Here is an 18,635-nt window from a genome sequence, read left to right as displayed (position 1 = left end):
CTCTCAGTTCCTGTATTTTGAACAACTGACTTTTGTTTGAGATAGACATTTATTCTCTTAATCAACACTGGTTTTAAAATAGGTTAGAATAGGTGAAAAGAGGCATCAAAAAATTTAAACAAGCCTTTGAATATCACTTTAAAAAGGAATACAATAAGTGGTTATGTTGTGGAATCATGAATAAATCCCAATAGGATCAAAGAAAAATGAGCTGGCCTAATATGTGAATGGGTACTTGTGACTGGGGGAGAATTTCCAGTAACAGCATCATAAAGCTATCTTTTTAAACGCTGAATTTCACATAACTAATGGAAAGTAAAAATGGTATGCTTTTAAAAATTACATTGTCTCTAGTGTTTCTCTAATTTCGTGTATTATAATATATATTTTATTATTTAAAAATGCCTAATTAATTGGATTAACTATTGTACATTGGCATTTGACTATTTCATCTGTATCCCTAGAAGTTGATGTATTTAAAGTGGCCAAATATGTTACTTGAGCCCATCTGAGAAAGTAAGGGGTCACCTTATATTTGGGGTCACCTTTTCTTAGGGCATATAAAAATCACTGGCCAAAACCTAGCTTGGATCTCTGTTCCCTTTGGATGATAAACAGCTTTTTTTGGGAAAGGACCCAACTCAGTTAATATTTTTTAAGTCAATATTTTTTGAAAAGGGGAATTTTACAGAGAAACTGAAGACTTCAGTTCTTGTCTGATTCTACCACTAACCTGTGGTTTTAGGCAGATTACTCTGCCTCTGAGTCTCAATCCTCTCATTTAAATGGGCAGTCCCTATGGATGCCTGCAGATCTCTGGTTCTGTGACTAAAAGTTGATGACCAGCCTAGAAATTGGGATGGCTCACTTATGGCTAATCAAGATGTCCTAATAAAGAGAAGGAGATGGAGAGCTCAGATTATAAGGGAAGGCTGGTCAGGAGGAAGATGGAGCTAGAATTAATGTCTTGGATAGAGAGAACATTTGTAGTTTTCTTTAGCAAAAATTTTAAGTAATGAAGTAAAATGATAATTTAAAAAATCATTTATTTAACTCTCCTTGTAGCCGTCTGTGTCCCTCAGTGTGTTCTTATTTTCTCCTATCTTCCCCTTGCTCTGCAGAATTAATCTTATCAGTTCCTGGGGAAAAAATAAAACAAAACAAGATCACTTCTAAGCATATGTGGTGGAAAGCATTTAAAGATCTGGCATCCTTACAAGTTCTCACTGACAGGAGTAGTCATTTCGCAAGCAAGCTGATAGCCCCTTGGTTTTCGCGGCCCAAGGAAAGCCCCGTGCCGGTGTACACAGCTTCGGTGACGGAGACGGCTTTGTGTCAGTGCTCAGTGCCGGCTTGTCAGTGAGCCAGGACTGATTTTTGTTTGCTTGCTGGGCTGTCTCTATGGTAACTTTATGCTCCGAGGTGAATTTTTAGAGGGGAATTTATTTGAAATCAGCTTGACCCTTTGCTTTACTTGCCCTTTTTTGATATATTGAAAAAAGAAAAGAGGTCTACATGGCTCATGGAGGTGGTTTAAGAGAACAAAGGATATTTGAAAAAAGGAGCGTTTCCTGAAAGATGGACTGAATGTAAAAAAAACAAAAAACAAAACAAAACAACTTCAAAAAGTCCCTCCAGTGTCCTGTTACAGGAAAAGCAGGACTAAATCTGCTTATGGTCTGCTGGGATTTCCTTTTAAATAATATGAGACCTTTTATAAGATTCTGATTCCAGTCAGAGTGGTCTTTTCTTTTCTTTTCTTTTCTTTTTTTTTAGAGAGAGAGAGAGCACGCGAGCGCACAAGTGGGGCCGGGGTGGGTGCAGTGCAGAGGGAGAGGAGGAGAGAGAATCTTAAGCCGGCTCCATGCTCAGTGCAGAGCCCATCATGATGCAGGGCTCGATCTCATGGCCCTGAGATCATGACTTGAGCTGAAATCAAGAGTCGGACGCTTAACCGACTGAGCCACCCAGGTTTCCTGAGGGTGGTCTTTATGTGAACTTAGAATTTGCCATGATTTATAGCCAGAATAGATTTTATGTTCTATTTTCCTGGGGTCTCTCCTGGACATGTCCTTGATTTGTGAATGTGTTGTTGTTGCTGTTTTCTAGAAAGAAGTTCTTGTTAGCATCAAATGTTTGCTTCCCTTTCATATGTGTACAGATAGGGGTGGTCAGGCAGGTAGGATTGAGGGCTTGCTAAAGAGAGAGACTCTTAGATGGGTATTCCAAGCAACTCTCACTGGTTCAGAAAAGAATGTTTGTTTCTCCCTGGAAATCACTGAATTGCAACCTCACGTTTGTCTCCCAAGCATCAGTATATCTCAAAAATATTTCTTTTCTCTTCCTCTGCAGGAAGGACATTTCCTACTCACCCTTATTTTTCAGCACAGCTTGGGGCAGGGCAGCTTTCACTCTTTAACCTCTTGAAAGCCTACTCACTGCTGGACAAAGAAGTGGGTTACTGTCAGGGCATCAGCTTTGTGGCTGGAGTCCTGCTTCTGCACATGAGCGAAGAGCAAGCCTTTGAAATGCTGAAGTTCCTCATGTATGACCAGGGCTTCCGCAAGCAGTACAGACCTGACATGATGTCGCTGCAGGTGAGGCACACGGGAAGCTGTTCCGAGGAATCGTGGCAGCAGCCCTCTTCTACCTCACAGTTAAGACTGAAAGAAATTGGGACCCATTGTCTTGGAATTTGTGTAAATATGGAGGCGTGTTTTAAGTTCACTGTTTTAGTGTGGGATTTGCTCTTTGGCTAAACCTGTAAGTGTACGACAGTGTGTATGCAGAAAAACTCTTCTATTAAGTTCCTGAAGTGAATAAATAAGCAATTCTAGAAAGTTAGTGGGTGCGTACTCAAGTCTGTCTCCCCTAAGTCTGCAGGTGGCAATCGAGAAAGAATCAAGTCCTCTTAATTCGCTTTTCCTCAACCTGTCAATTGAAAAGAATCATAAATCTTATTTTTAAATCTAAAAATAAAATGTTTTTTCCTTTTACCATGAATGCAGCAGTGGCAGATAGCTGTCATGGTTCTCTTGAACTTACCATGTCTCCCTCCTTTATCTTCATGTCAGATATAGGACCTTCTGGAGGAAAAGGTGTCCAAAGTCAGTGGTTTTTTTCAGTCTGCTTTTCTTAGCATGCACTGCAGAGGCACCATTAACATGTTTTAGCCATTTTCAGCAGGGTATTCGCAGCCACTGTGATCTTCATCCTATTTCAGACTCCCTGTATACACATTTCTCCCTTCTAGTTTAAAGTCTCATTTTTTTAATGTATTGGTTTCTAACAAGCTGTTTAAATTTTATCTATAGATATGGTATCACAAATAGCCACTACTTTTCAGTAAAGTAAACTACTTTCAAGTAAAACTTGTAGTAGTGAAAATATAAAATAAGACTTTAAAGAGAGGAATGTCAGAGTTTGCCTCCTTTGAAATGGGGTAGGCAAGATGCCCAGTTAGTCATAATATTATGCTGTAGATAAGAAGTAAAATATTTTAAAAATGCTTTTCAAATATACTCTTTTCCCGGGTTCCCAAGGATCAGTTTTTACATTTAATATTTTAGGTACCAATCTATAGACAAAAAAGGACTGGGTTTTCACCTTGTGAATATTACAGTAAGTGGTATTTTCTTGAGAAGCAGTGGAGAGGAAGTGGTCCATTTTTCCTCTTTAAGATGAAATTTTTGCTAGGGAAATAGGTAGGGCTTTCCTCTCAGCTTTGGGTTTTCAGGTGTGAGTTCATATGAAGGGTCATCACCAGGATACGTAAATACAGTGATTTGATTCCTAGTTGATGACTATTCATAGGTCTGTTAACATTCCACAAGTCAATGACAATGGAAGGTTTTACTTTTTACTTTTTTTTTTTTTTTAAGATTTTATTTATTTATTTGACAGAGAAAGAGAGAGAGAGCACGCACAAGCAGGGGGAGCAGCAGGCAGATGGAGAGGGAGAACCAGGCTCAGGGAGCCCGATGTGGGGCTCGATCCCAGGACTCTGGGTTCCTGACCTGAGCTGAAGGCAGGTGCTTAACCGACTGAGCCACCCAGGCGCCCCTTATTTTTTACTTTATTTCTGAAGTTTTTCTATATCTCATGTTGGATAGGAAGCACTGGATGTCCTTGTAAGGAATTAAGTAGGTCTGATTTCCAGAAATAAATTTGATATCTAATATTAAAAATTTTAAAGATGGAAAGTACTTGTGAGTTGTGCTTGATTTAGGTCCATGAATAGAAAGACAGATGCAAGTATCACTTTAAAAATGCAGTGATTTTTTTTTTTTTTTTAAGATTTTATTTATTTATTTGACAGAGAGAGACAGCCAGCGAGACAGGGAACACAAGCAGGGGGAGTGGAAGAGGAAGAAGCAGGCTCCCAGCGGAGAAGCCTGATGTGGGGCTCGATCCCAGAACGCCAGGATCACGCTCTGAGCTGAAGGCAGACGCTTAATGACTGAGCCACCCAGGCGCCCCAAAAAATGCAGTGATTTTTCTTTTTTTCTTAAGATTTTATTTATTTATTTGAGAGAGATAGAAAGAGAAAGAGCATAGAGGAGAGTGAGAGGGAGAAGCAGACTCCCCAATGAGCAGGGAGCCCTACAAGGGGCTTGATCCCAGGACCCTGAGATCACGACCTGAGTGAAGGCAGATGCTTAACCGACTGAGCCATCCAGGTGCCCCAAAATGCAGTGATTTTTCAATTTAAAAATTCATCAATTTGATATCATAAAAACTCATGTAAATTGGATAAATACATTTACATGGCTTGCATCTACCAAGAAATATTTTGTATCTATAATAATGACAGTGAAGTTGTTTTCATCTTTGGCAGCATTTGTTGAGGCTGCAAGATTGGGGACCTTGTTCTAGGAGGATAGAGGTTTTTTCTCTGTAAAGTGAGGTATAACACTTTTCCACTTTCAGGAGCAGAAGGTGTTTTTTATCCAATCAGTATGACTTTCAGAAGTGGAAGCAGCAGTGGGCTTGGATCACTTGATGGGATTTCCGATCACCTGCGTGGTGTGAGCTTGGGCACTGCTGGGTCTTGGCCTCGGTTCCCTTATGTGTGACATGAGGGGTTTGAGGTCTCTTTTAACTTTGTCTCCTCATGTTTTGTGGCTGCTGTTTTTTGTGTTGAGTGTAAAAGCATTGTGTCTTTTATGTGAAGTCTCTGCTCTCCCCTTTTCTCTGTCTTCTCTACCCCTCTCATCTCTTTCCACATTTCCCTCCTCTGGTTCTGCCTCTTTCATCAGAAGATTTGCCATGTTATCTATACTGTAAAACTGAAGAATTACTTAGTCTTAGCAGATGGCATTTTATCATTGAAGTTTCCTTTGAAGGAAGATTGGATTGTGTTTTCATTTGTCTTTTTTCTAAAGAGATTTAATGTAAATCTACCTTGATGGAAGAAATGTTCTAAACCACTAGTTTAGAATGTAGAAAAGGAAAAGCTTCTTAAAAAAAAAACAACATTTAAGTATACCTTCTGTGTCACAATCCTCACTGAACAAGAACAGAATGTGTTTGACAATATGCTTCTCTTTACTCTGCTAATTAGACTTCTTTGATTTTTGTGCTACCAAAATACTAATTCCTCTGTTGATAGAGCCCAGTATGTCTAGTTTCGAAATTGTAAATGGCCTAAGGGAAATATATGATTTTTCAACATGACTGATTGAGATAATAATCACATTCTTTTAAGCCTTTATGTTTGACTGAATGTAAGCTTCTTGTTTTATAGCTATGACTTCCTGTGGCTCTTTCTTTCCTTTTACAGTGTGTGTGGAACTTAGTTTCCACAGACATGTGTTACAGATAAAGATCAAGCAAATAATTTGCCATATTTATACATTGTACTTTGATTTTTAGTTTTGTGTTCTGGAAACAACAGTTGAATTCACAATATAATTGGTTATTTTAATGCATTTTGTAAAGCTAACTATTTAAGGGTGATATTTTGATGATATTTTCTAGGGAAGTAAGTTGTGCTAGATTTAATAAAATATCGTGTATATTTCACACCAAAATGTCAAACTGATAGAACTGATCAAGGAACCACACTACTCAGTATGTTATCGTGTGGATAAAAATTTAAATTAAAGCACAATTCACAAATTCATTTATTATTTGCTGCCATATGCTGCCTTTATAATGTTTATTTTTTTGAAATACCAATAATCAAGCTGTAGCCAAATAAAATAATTTCTTCTTTTAATGCTAGAGATATTCAGACTGTACTTTTTTGCTTTAATCTCCTTTGTCATTAAAAAAAAATGCTGCTGGAATACCTTGGATATTGAAAATCCTATCTCAAGCTTCTGGCTCCGTAACATTCTAAGCCAGACAGAGTCCTAGCAGCACCAGTTGCCTGGTGGGTCTAAGCCAGAGCTCCATCATAAATCAGATGCTAGGCCCAGCAAATAGAGACAAGCTTTGCTTCTGAACTAAATGTGGTAGATCCTTTTGAATGGAGGCTTTTCCGGAATTGGTCTGAAATTAGAATGGAACTTCCATGAGAGTCCTAGGCCAGGAAATTCTGATTAAATTCCAAAAGCAATGCCTTCCTACATGAGGGAAAATGATCATTTCCATGTATATATGTGATACCAAAACACACATGATAGAGAAACTTGCTCAGTCATCTTAGACGGGCTCTCCTTGACTTGCCTTCTGACCTCAGTTAAGTGAACTTGGACTTCAATATCAACTTTTATATAATAAAAATAAAACACTACTACTTTTATGTATTGAATATATGTGAATTTGTTATTAAATATTAGGGTAATAAAATTAAAGTTAGTGTATTTTATGCACAGATAAATGCATTATATTTTATTTTTCTTCTCCAAATTAACTTTAGATTCAAATGTACCAGCTGTCCAGGCTCCTTCATGACTATCACAGAGATCTCTACAATCATCTTGAAGAAAACGAAATCAGCCCCAGTCTTTATGCTGCCCCCTGGTTCCTCACATTGTTTGCCTCTCAATTTCCACTAGGATTTGTAGCCAGAGTGTTTGGTAAGAGATGCCTATGATCCAATGGAACAGTGTTATTTATTCCAAAGAATGTTCTTCTCGCCATGTGGTGCCCCAATTATTTTATCGTGTGTTACACTGAATAGCAAATTGCTAATGGAATTTAATAAATGTGACTGGCTCTATTCTGAGAGTAATTTAAAACCATATTGGTCTTAAATGAAATTGAAATTAAAAGGGAAAGAAGAATCGGGTCCTGTATTTGAGTAGCTGTGATGGAGCTCTTATTTTCACTTATACCCCAAAATCAGAAGACACTTTTTTAAAAATCCAAACTAAGGACTTACTGTGTATAATTTTCCAGATTTTTTTTAAAATATTTTATTTATTTATTCGACAGAGATAGAGACAGCCAGCGAGAGAGGGAACACAAGCAGAGGGAGTGGGAGAGGAAGAAGCAGGCTCATAGCGGAGGAGCCTGATGTGGGGCTCGATCCCATAACGCCGGGATCACGCCCTGAGCCGAAGGCAGACGCTTAACTGCTGTGCCACCCAGGCGCCCCAATTTTCCAGATTTTTATACACATCCTTCTTAGCTCAGTTTTTGTTTTTGTTTTCCCGTTGTCTCCTTCAACACTAATTCAAAACAGAGAGAAACATGTTCTCTGTTTGGGTCAATGGAAGTACCTATATCATTGTGATTTCTAATGACTTTTTAAAAATCTGACTTTTGTTAATAGGATAACTGAAATTCCTGTTTTATTGCTTAAGTGACTCTCCTTGCATGCCAGTGCAGTGGTGGCACCAATCTTTAAGACTGGGTGGCTCAGGGAAAATCCACTAAACACAGGCAGTAAGGCCTGGGGCAAGTTACTGAGTTCCCATCTTGCTTTATCATGATGTTAGGCACCAGGAATAGACCATGACATGCTTTATGCACCCTTTGGGGGTCCTTAAATCTATTCACAAGTCTTTAGTTAGGTTTATCTAAGTCCATTATTTAAGAAACAAAATTTTTTAAAAAAAGAACTCTTCACTAGAGGTTTGTTCTTAAAGATGTTTAGGACCTCAGTGACCTCAGAAAGGGCTCCCACTGTTTTTACATCCTGCTTATCTGGTATCCATGGTGAAAATAGTCAGTATTTGTAACTGTGCCTTTGCTAAATTGGAGCTTTTTGTCAAATTGTGAGTATTGGCCCGATTGTAGGTCATTACCAGCATTAGAAAAAAATGAGCTAGAATGGAATACAATGAAAATATCAGAGTGTAACAAATAGTAAGGACAAATGTTTGGAGAAGCTTCAGTTTTGAAGATATGTGTGTAATATGTATACATATACCAGATTACAATGTATTTTGTCTTTCTTATTGGGGGCTCTGGTTTAAAAAGTTAAACACCGTATTAGTGTAATATAATCTGTGGACAAAGTGCAGCAAAAGAGCAAAATCAAAATGTGCAGAATCAAATGTTCACCAAATTTCTCTTCTTTATTGAAATACTTGATTGGTTCTCTTCAGTTAAGTTTTTGGGTGGAGTTTGGGTTCCTATTCTTGGGTCTTTTAAAATCCTTTCATTCATTAGAAATATATATACATATATATATGTATATATATTTCTTGGGATATATATTTTTTTCTTCTCAGAATAATTTATCAAATCAAAATGATAAAACGATGTTTGAAAGCTTCTCTCTTTGGCTTATGCTTGGGAGTGTGATATCAGAATTCAAGAAACAAACCTCCACAAGTCTTTTTTTTTTTTTTTTAAGATTTATTTATTTGACAGAGAGAGAGAGAGACAGCCAGCGAGAGAGGGAACACAAGCAGGGGGAGTGGGAGAGGAAGAAGCAGGCTTCCAGCGGAGGAGCCCGATGCGGGGCTCAATGCGGGGGCTCGATCCCATAACGCCGGGATCATGCCCTGAGCCAAAGGCAGATGCTTAACGACTGAGCCACCCAGGCGCCCCCACAAGTCTATTTTTTTACAATGAGAATATGACTGATGTCATCAGCTCTGCAGTAGCTGCTCAGTCCTTTTCTTTGAATTAGGGAAAGGGAAAGATGCATGAGCGGAAGTTCACAGTTTCCTATCTTTTAAAGACTCCCTGTTGCTTATTACTGATTCTAGAGTGGCAAAGATTGAAACTTTCATATAGAAATATTTGGTACTTTCAAAGCTATTGCCTGTTTGTACTTGTTAGGAAATGGAGATCAGAGTCAGGGTAGCTTTTCCTTTGTTCTCTTTTACTTCTGATTTAGGTTATATATTGCTTTTCATTTTTCCTTTAAAGTTTTTTTTAATTCCTGCTCTGATATAGGTTTAATTGCGTATTAACTTGATCATTTATTTTTTTATTGTAATGAGAGTTTAAATAGTACTAATTGGTTATGTTGATTTGTTTTCGTATTCCCTTTGTGAAGAAAAATCAAAGTATCAGTTGAATAAGCATCTTTAGGTCTACCTAGTCTCCGTTAAATTTGCCACTAAAAATTATAAATACATAGACAAACAGCTATATAATTAACCTTTTTTTCTCTTTATTTTGGCCTAATCTGAGATTCCCAAATAAGTAAGAAAAATACTTAAACATCTGTTTGTTTCAGCCATATTATTATTTTTTTAAATCTAGGTCATCTCAACCATATTCTTTTACAGAATATTCCAATGTTCCACTGCAGTAGTTAAAAACAACAACAATCACAAGAAACACAAAAAGCCATTAGCACAAAGAGTACACTTTTTACAATAGGGGATGCATAATTTTGATCATGAAATTGTATCTCTCTCTCTCTCTCTTTTTTTTTTAGATATTATTTTTCTTCAGGGAACTGAAGTTATATTTAAGGTTGCACTCAGTCTGCTGAGCAGCCAGGAGACACTTATAATGGAATGTGAAAACTTTGAAAGTATTGTCGAATTTCTTAAAACCACACTACCTGATATGAATATATCTGAAATGGAAAAAATTATCACCCAGGTATGATTAAAATGATAATAATAAGATGTAAGGTCACTCAGCAGTTTCTCCACTATATATTAAATGCATTAGCATAAAGACTGAGTTTTGTTTGATAGATTTTTTTATTTGATCAGATATATTTTATTTGGAAATGAGATTATCATGGAATTTCAACATTGTGACATTTTCTGTGTGGCTGTACACAGGAAAAGTGGTTCAGTGCTATGTAAGGAGTGTTTGGTGAATCTTTCAATTTAGACCAGTGCTAAGACTAAAGGCAGAGCTGACAGAGTTAGCAAGACCTAATAAAATTAAAAAAAAAAATGAGACCCACTTATCTTTGGCGATACTCTGTCTTAAAATACATAAGGAGTACACGTGGCAAGAGCCTAGGCTTTGGAATTAGACAGTATTGGGTTTGCAAAATGTTCTCTTTTATTAGTTGGTGGGCTTGTACACATCTCCCTAATCTTCTGAACTCTAGTATTCTCCCTTCTAAATAGGACAGTACTGATCTGAGAGGTTTTGTGAGGCGTAAGTGCAGGGAAGAGTTTATCTTCAATGATTCAAACAAAGGTGCCTTTTTATAGAGGTTGGGGCAGGGTTAAGAGAACCAAATGTGGATATCCGAGTGCCCAGGAACTAGTAACGAAGACAGATCTAATCATGTTACCAGGCCCAGTGAGTGCCAAAACTGTGCAGGAGGGGATTCTGGAGGGTTTTGTGCTCTTGGTGAGCCAGGCAAGGAAGGAGCAAGGAAGAAAGACCAGCCTCTTTCTCCTTCTCTTTCTGATCTCCTGCTGGCTGCTCTTTTGGGCCATACCTAACCAGAGCCAGCAAGAAAGGAGGTCTGAAAGGGGGATGCAAGTCACAAGGGTCTGTTTCCCAGGTCCAGCAGAATAGATGAGGGCAGAGAACGGAGCTTGGAAACAAATGGAGAATAATCAGTACACCATGTATCTAGTCCCTGGCTCTTCATAGGGACTCGGTTAAGTGGTAGTTATATGTTGATGGTGCTCGGATGACATGAACAAGCTTAAGATTCGTCGATGACGGCTTTAGGAGTATTGATAAAATTTACCAGTTTCCTAGAGGCACTTGGGATAGCAGATAAAAGAGTTTAGAGCAAGAGAAAGGGAATTTGACATCGTGTTCTGCTGCCTTGCTACCTTTTAGCTGTGTGACTTTGGGCAAGTTTTAAGCTCTCTGAGTCTCAGCTTCTTCCCTTACAAAATGAGAACAACAATGATGATCCTGTTACTTTTTCATATTGTTTTTAGGAGCAAATTTAACCAATTAGGTTGAAGAATTTCAAACACTGTAATTCACACAATATCATGAACTCTGATTCTATGACATGTAAAAGTCTCTTTTATAGAATCTTAAGTCAAAAGCAGATTATTCTGTAAACATCTATGAACACATTTTGTTAAAATGCTCTGTAAGCTGAAAAGTGTAGTTTTTATTTACCTATGTACTTGTTTATTAATTCTTCAGAAATATCTTTTTGAACTGGCAAGCATTCAGAGATTGTGCTTGTAGAGAAGTGACAATCTGATTTGAAGTCAGATCACCTCTCTTCTAAAATTAATGAGGGAATCACGTGGCTTTAGAGATTATTGCTAGGATGAATGGATAGAATTTATAGGTAGATTTGGACTTGATATGAGAGATCTTGCTAATAATTAGAGTTGATTTAATATGGCATGGATTGTTGATATAAAAGGAGACATTGATGAGCTTTATTTAAAATACGGTCACTGTAAAAATGCCAATAATGCAGAAAAGCACAAAGGAAAAAATAAAAATGAAAGAAAACATACTAAACACATCTCTTTGCTTATATATAAATATTAAGTGAAATCATATTATACATGCTGTTATGTAACCTGCTTTTTAATTGAAGTATATATGGAGTACTGGACATTTCTCCATGCCAATAAATATAGATCCATGCTATCATTTTTAATGGTTGGTCACAGTCCATTATGTCCATGGTTTCCAACTAGGTAGGGAAAAAGTGATGCTTGTTTGAGAGGGATGACCAGCTTCTTTAGATAATTCATTTAAATTCTAAGATTTGAGTACCTATGATGGTAGTAGTCAGGCTTGTGGTTTCTTTTCTCCCCATAGTGTTAGCGTAGACATTATTGCTTAAATGGCAGCTGCTGCCTCTTCTTCCCTTGCAAGTTTAGACTAAGGAGGCATTACCTGTCCACTAACTTCTAAGCAAATTGTCTTCCTACTTGGTGGCAATTTGGGAGAGCAGAGGCAGCCCTGATTAATCCCTACAGCTCTATACAGTGCGCAGGGTAGGCAGTTATGAAGATTCTCTGCGTGGTAGACTATGTTACTCCTAAGAGGCCCACGTGGATTAGCAAATGGATGAAAATATTTAGTATGAGTCCTGTCTGCCCTATTGACAAATTATTAGACGTGTTTTTGGTCTCTTTACTATAGAAATACCCTATGCAATTTTGCTTGCTAATCAGCAAGATTATCTCTAACATAGGTTAAGAATTACTCAGTAACTACTGTTATTTATCTGGTATGCTACATTGTTAGAGAGTTAGCAGATTATGTATATTTTGGTTGCAAAATACCCTTGAGCATTAACTTGTTCTAGTGTCTTGGCCTCATTACAAGAATGTTTCCATTGTGTAGAAATAATCTATTTGTCCATATATAGACAGTCATAGCTGTTATTCTTCCTTTTGATATGCCATACCATTCCTCATTAGTATTTGGAAATCGATACGAAGCACACCAGATACACAGGCTGTATTTTGGTATACATACTAAAGGCCAGACTAACCCATGGTGTTTTCACGGCAGGTTTTTGAGATGGATATTTCTAAACAGTTACATGCCTATGAGGTGGAGTATCATGTGCTACAGGACGAGCTTCAGGAATCATCATATGCCTGTGAGGATACTGAACCTATGGAGAAGCTGGAGAGGGCCAACAGCCAACTGAAAAGACAAAACATGGATCTCCTAGAAAAGTTACAGGTAAAGAGATAAAGATTTGCTCAAAAAAGCACTTGACTGCCTCCTGAATGCACAGAACTATACCAAGAATGATAGAGATGTGATGCGGATTGAACCATTGCCGACAGGGTCTGTGGGTCAGACTGTGTGCAAGTGTTCTGGGGGCTACAAATGCACATATCAACCTAAATATCACCTGGGAGAGAAAATGTACGCTCACAAAATATTAAATGGCAATTCAAAGCAGAATCTGGTTAAATACCTGGAGGGTGTTAACACGTATTTGGCTAAGTTCAAGGGCGGAGGGGTGAATATGGGAAATTGGGAAAGCTCTGGAGGACTTGGGGCTTTAGCTGGACTCTGAGGGACCGGTGGGAGAAAAGAGTGGGGGGTTGGTATAAATAAGGAAGATGGGGCAGAGCAGCAGAGGACGCTTGGGGTCAGTTTAAGATGTTTGTTGGGGAAAGGTGTGATAAATGTGATGGAGGTGAAACTACTGATAACTTTCAGTGTCAAGCAGAAGAGCATGGCTTTAATCCTTTTGAGAGGAAAATCTCTCACAGCTTTTAAGCTGTACTTTAGAAAGAACAATCTGGAAACATTGATGAGTACAGATTCGCATGGGGAGAGAAGGTATAGAGACTAGCTAGAAATCACTTGCAGAAATCTGGGGACAGTAAGAATTGTCTAGAGTAAAACTCACTGAAATGGAAAGAAAAGGAGGCATTTTTGAGAGAATCAACTGAAAACATGTAACACATAGTCCCTGCCATCAGGAGTTTACAATTACTTGGGAATATAAAATACTATGTATTTATTTATAAATGCACATTTACAGATTCAATAAGCAAGTTAGTCTAAACTAATATTCCACATCTGCAACTTGTATGATGTCAGCTGTGTATCCAGACCCAGAGGGGCAGGGCTTAAGAGTGATCAGTGGAGGGGATGTTAGAAAGGGGACCTTCTGGGGCGCCTGGGTGGCACAGCGGTTAAGCGTCTGCCTTCGGCTCAGGGCGTGATCCCGGCGTTATGGGATCGAGCCCCACATCAGGCTCCTCCGCTATGAGTCTGCTTCTTCCTCTCCCACTCCCCCTGCTTGTGTTTCCTCTCTCGTTGGCTATCTCTATCTCTGTCGAATAAATAAATAAAATCTTTAAAAAAAAAAAAAAAAAAGAAAGAAAGGGGACCTTCTGGGAGGTGGGGGAGATGAGTTCTGAGTTGGAGCTTAAGTGCCTAATGGCTACTTGGTTTTTATCTACCCCCCACTTCCCAACATGACACCTGTTCCCAAACTAGAGAATACTAAAACTCTGCTTCTGTGTGGTGAGTCCCCTGACAGGAATGGCTAGGAGACAAAGGCTTAGAAACAAGGGTTTCTACTCTCCAGAGTAATTGCTCCCCAAGGATAGGAACACTGACTTACTTCATTTCATCTTATATTAGCTCCTGTCCACAGAAAACTGTATGCCTATTCAAAGAGCAACACTATTTTCAAAAAGAAAAACAGTTGATGCTTCGATGGTGATTAATTGAGCCCTTCCCTATTAGGGAAAGTGGGTTTGCACCTGCTTTATATTATAATGACTTTTATTAATAGTTATAGACTTTTTCATTGATGGTTAAATGTCATTATCACATCTTGGTTCCCAAGTTATGTGGGAACCCCTGACACCCACTGAAACTGATAGGATCCCAAGTATGTGTTTAGAAAATCCTGTATTTCTAGTCAGAGAGTGGAAAGCCTCTTTCAGCACCTCCGGGCAGCGTCAGAATTCTCCTGTTTCTCCTTCAGCCAGATCCCACTCACTCCAGGGGAATACAGTGAGGCCCCCACCATGGTGGGATGCTGATTTAATAGTGCATTTTTGTTGTATTCACTGAAATGAGATGTTCTTTGTCAGTACTACATTTGTATTTTTGAGAAACTGCGAAATCTCCATGTCACAGAGAGTTTCGAAGTATTTGCTTCACATACTATTTTATTAAGTAATATGATATGATGGGTTAATATCCGTAAGGTCTGGCTGCTGTTCTGATGAGGAACCAGAGTCTTCAGATTTTTTGGCTGGAGGAATTTGCATTTGTTTTTCTTTCCCCCAAACAGATAGCTCATGCTAAAATCCAGACCTTGGAATCCAATCTGGAAAACCTTCTGACCAGAGAGACCAAAATGAAGTCTTTAATCCGGACGCTGGAACAAGAGAAAATGGCTTATCAAAAGACAGTGGATCAAATCCGGAAGCTGCTGCCAGCCGATGCGCTCGCCAATTGCGAATCATTGCTAAGAGACCTCAACTGCAACCCTAACAACAAAGCCAAGACAGGAAACAAGCCATAATTGAAGAAGCGCCACGTCAGCGGAACGTGCTCTTAGGATGGTGAAGAAGGGAAGTGTCTGCGTGCTGCTGGCCCAACGCTGGACACCGGAGCTGACGGAACCGCTGGAGTCTGGTGCTGAGCCCTAGTGCTAGAGGGTGGACCTCACTCTCATTAGAGCACGCCAATCCTAAGCCATTGTACATATGTAGACTGGTTTTTTGTTGTTGACTATGTACATAGAAATAAAATGGACGTAAAGAGTTCACGCTTTCAGATCAAAGGATTAGATGTATATTTAGAGTAATTTTTTAAATCAAAACTTCATGAAATCCACACCAAAGGGAAGTTAAAATGAAATTCCCCTTGGACATAGGTGAAATCATTTTGTCTTTGTAGTGAAACAAAGCTAGAGCATCTTTGTATATTGAAATATACTTGAAAAAAATGAATGTATTTTTTTCTCCAAAGAACAGCATGTTTCACTCAATGGTGGAGAGGTAGAAACATTTGTGTAACTTTATGTATATCTGTCTTAAAATCTACTGACATTATGTATATCTGAGGAAAATGACTGATTGCCAATCATGCTCCTATGGGTTTTTCAGGAAGGTGGGGGCCTTCCTCCCTCCCCCGCCCCTCGCTTTGTGCCAACTAGCATGTTGTGTCTACATGCATTTTGAGTCAGGTTAGGCATTACTTTGGACATGCATAAGGAGAAAGCAAGACGTGATAGTGGAGTCTACCCACCCAGCTCAGGGTGAAAAAAAATGTTAGTAATTTCCCAGCAGATTAGACCAGCATTGTTACTCAAACTAAAAATATCAGGCCTCCACAATTTAATTTAGGACCTAAATTGTCTAGATCAACTTTCTACTTTTTATTTAAATTACTCCTTACAGTCATGAATGGACTCCTTTTTACTTGGTGCCGTAGTTGGTGACAAGGATTTGTCATTTTCCTACCTACAGGAGCTCCTAATTTAGTTCTCTCTACCTTAAATGAAAAATAAGGAAATTATGATTGGTTTTCTAAAGATAATATGCTGTGTTGAGACACTTTTTTTTTCTTTTTTTTTTGCCAATTGACCGAATCTAATAAGCTCTGAATCATCTTTCCCTTGTATGTGAAAGTTGGTGAGAACTGTGAAATGTTTAAGAATAAACTGTTGACATCCATTGGAGAGAAGTGGAAAGTGGCACCAAGCCCTTCTAAGACCTACTTCTGTGTTTGAACTCCCAGCTTCCTCAGCCTATGGCTTAGCAGAGGACATTCATGCATGCTGGGTATATGGAAGGAAAGTAATTTTCAGAGTACACATGCAGTTCTCCATTTCAGAGATGATTCTATGATAGTGCCTCTGAAAGCTGATGCAGCATTTTTGCCTTTCCAAATGATATTTATCATCACTGCTTTTTGCAGTACTTATTACAGATGGATTACTTGGGATAATTTTCTTCAGAGGGAGTTTTTTATTCACTAGCTACAGTGTATTATAGGATAGAAGGGCAAAGCTCTCCAGGTTTGGGAAAACCTTGAAGAGCCAATGATAAACATCTGAACCCCTGCCTCTACACCATTACTCAGTATAAATATAATGATTCTTGTTACAAATCAGCATGCCCTCTAATCCAGGCAGTTTTTTAATAAAGTCTTATTGGTAAAGTTAATGTAATTTCTAGTTCTAGGAAATGTGAATTCTAGGTCCCCTATTAAGTTGGGGTTACCAACTGATTTATTGCTTGGATTCCCTCAAATTTCTCTATTTGTAGGAGAGGTTTTTCCTACGAGGAATATGACAGATATTATCTGGTTACTGTCTGGTATGAAAATTACCTTATGTGTGTGATATACAGGTGGTAGCCAAAGAATCTTTAAGGTGGGAAAAGACACTTTTCCTTTCAGTTCAGTTTCAAGTAAATTTTATTCTGGATATTCAAAGTCAGCGTTATGAGTTGTGTTACAGTGTTCAGAGATTAAAGTCTTGGATACAGTATTTCTTCTGAAACTGAATTTTCTTTTTCTTTTGTGATTTTTTTAAATGTTGCACCAGTTATGCTCATGCATTGTTACATCTTCATCTAATTAATGTAACGTCTAGTTCATTTCCAATAAATACATTGCTACGGTTTCCTTGGTGTATTGGTTTTTGTTTATAACAGGAAAGAAGATGTTCTTGGTTAGAGTTCTTTACAAAATCTGTATGGGCTGGATTATTGCTACTTAGAATTGCTTCAATGATAACTATTTTTAATATAATCAGAAAACAAAGGTAATTTATGGAAATATTTATGAAAGTCCATTGTCAGTTACCAATTTTCAACTTCTTTCCCAGTGGAGCCTTTTGCTGATGAATATGAAAAAAAAAAAAAAAAAAGACAACCACACTGACAGATTTGCATTCTCTTCCTTTTGTTTTCTATGCCTCTTCATAGATAGCAAGGGAGAGAAGGAGGATAAGAAAATATAATTTTTAAAAAATTGGGTTAGCTTCCAAATAATTAAGAATACTTATTGATGGATTTGATGTGAATGTGTTTATATTATATGTCTTCAGAATATTCTCAAATATATTTATAATCCAATCCAAGGATGTTGGATCATCTTGCTAACTTTAGGACTAAAACTTTTATTAGATATTTTGCATTACAGGTAGTAAACACTTTGAGTGTCAGTGTAGGCTTACATAGTATGGTCTCTTAATATCCATGTTCACTCACCCATTTTATGACCATTTCACCAACTTGTTTTCACTGTGCTAGATTAAGAATAGGAAATCTGTCATCTGAAGTATTTGGTCCTCTACCTTAATGAGTCACTCTTATTGGCTATGATATATTGAGAAAAGCAGTAGATTTAAGGTGGGAAGTTATAGATCTGAGTCTTGGTTCCATCACTTTTATTTATTCATTCAACAAATAGTTTTTGTAAGCCAAGCTAGATGCTGAGTATTCAGAGGTGGAGAAGGTACAGTCCTTGTCCTTAATGCACTCGCAGTCTAGTGGCAAGGGGATAATTAGGATAAACAAGAGAATTTATACTATTACAGGTACGCAAAGTAATCCCGATGAGAGTCATTTCACTCAGCCTGGACTGGAGGGACTGGCAGCACTGGAAATAGGTGTCAAAAGTGTTTGGAGGAAGTGACGCTTGACCTGAATCTAGAAGAGCCAGTAGAAGGTGAGTAAGCTGTGTTAACCAGGAGATGAATGAGAGAGGATGGTATATTTCTGAAATCACAACTCATTAATGCTGAAGTACAGTTAGTGCTCCCATGGGAGAGAGGTGGGAGATGAGTCTCCTGACAAACACAGACTGTATCATGAAGATCTTAGTGACAGAGTTTGGACTTAGTTTGTCACTTAGTGACAAACCTTGTGACA

The 18,635-nt window shown here is 38.2% G+C and overlaps 1 protein-coding gene across 2 annotated transcripts in view; it reads left to right on the top strand.

The window, feature by feature from the left end:
* The window catches only part of TBC1D4 (TBC1 domain family member 4), a 73,772-nt gene extending 56,389 nt beyond the window's left edge, over positions 1–17,383 (top strand). For both annotated transcript variants that reach the window (XM_008686650.2, XM_040623580.1), the window contains 5 exons: positions 2,353–2,597; positions 6,866–7,025; positions 9,791–9,960; positions 12,778–12,954; positions 15,041–17,383. In XM_008686650.2, coding sequence (XP_008684872.2) covers positions 2,353–2,597; positions 6,866–7,025; positions 9,791–9,960; positions 12,778–12,954; positions 15,041–15,274 — 986 coding nt within the window. In that variant the 3' untranslated portion in view covers positions 15,275–17,383. The remainder of the gene's footprint in view (positions 1–2,352; positions 2,598–6,865; positions 7,026–9,790; positions 9,961–12,777; positions 12,955–15,040) is intronic.
* Positions 17,384–18,635: the final 1,252 nt, after the last annotated feature.

The sequence above is a fragment of the Ursus maritimus genome, unplaced genomic scaffold (genome assembly GCF_017311325.1).
Source record: "Ursus maritimus isolate PB19 unplaced genomic scaffold, ASM1731132v1 scaffold_10, whole genome shotgun sequence".
In the NCBI taxonomy this organism is placed as follows: domain Eukaryota; kingdom Metazoa; phylum Chordata; class Mammalia; order Carnivora; family Ursidae; genus Ursus; species Ursus maritimus.
This window is presented reverse-complemented; position numbering and strand designations above follow the sequence as displayed.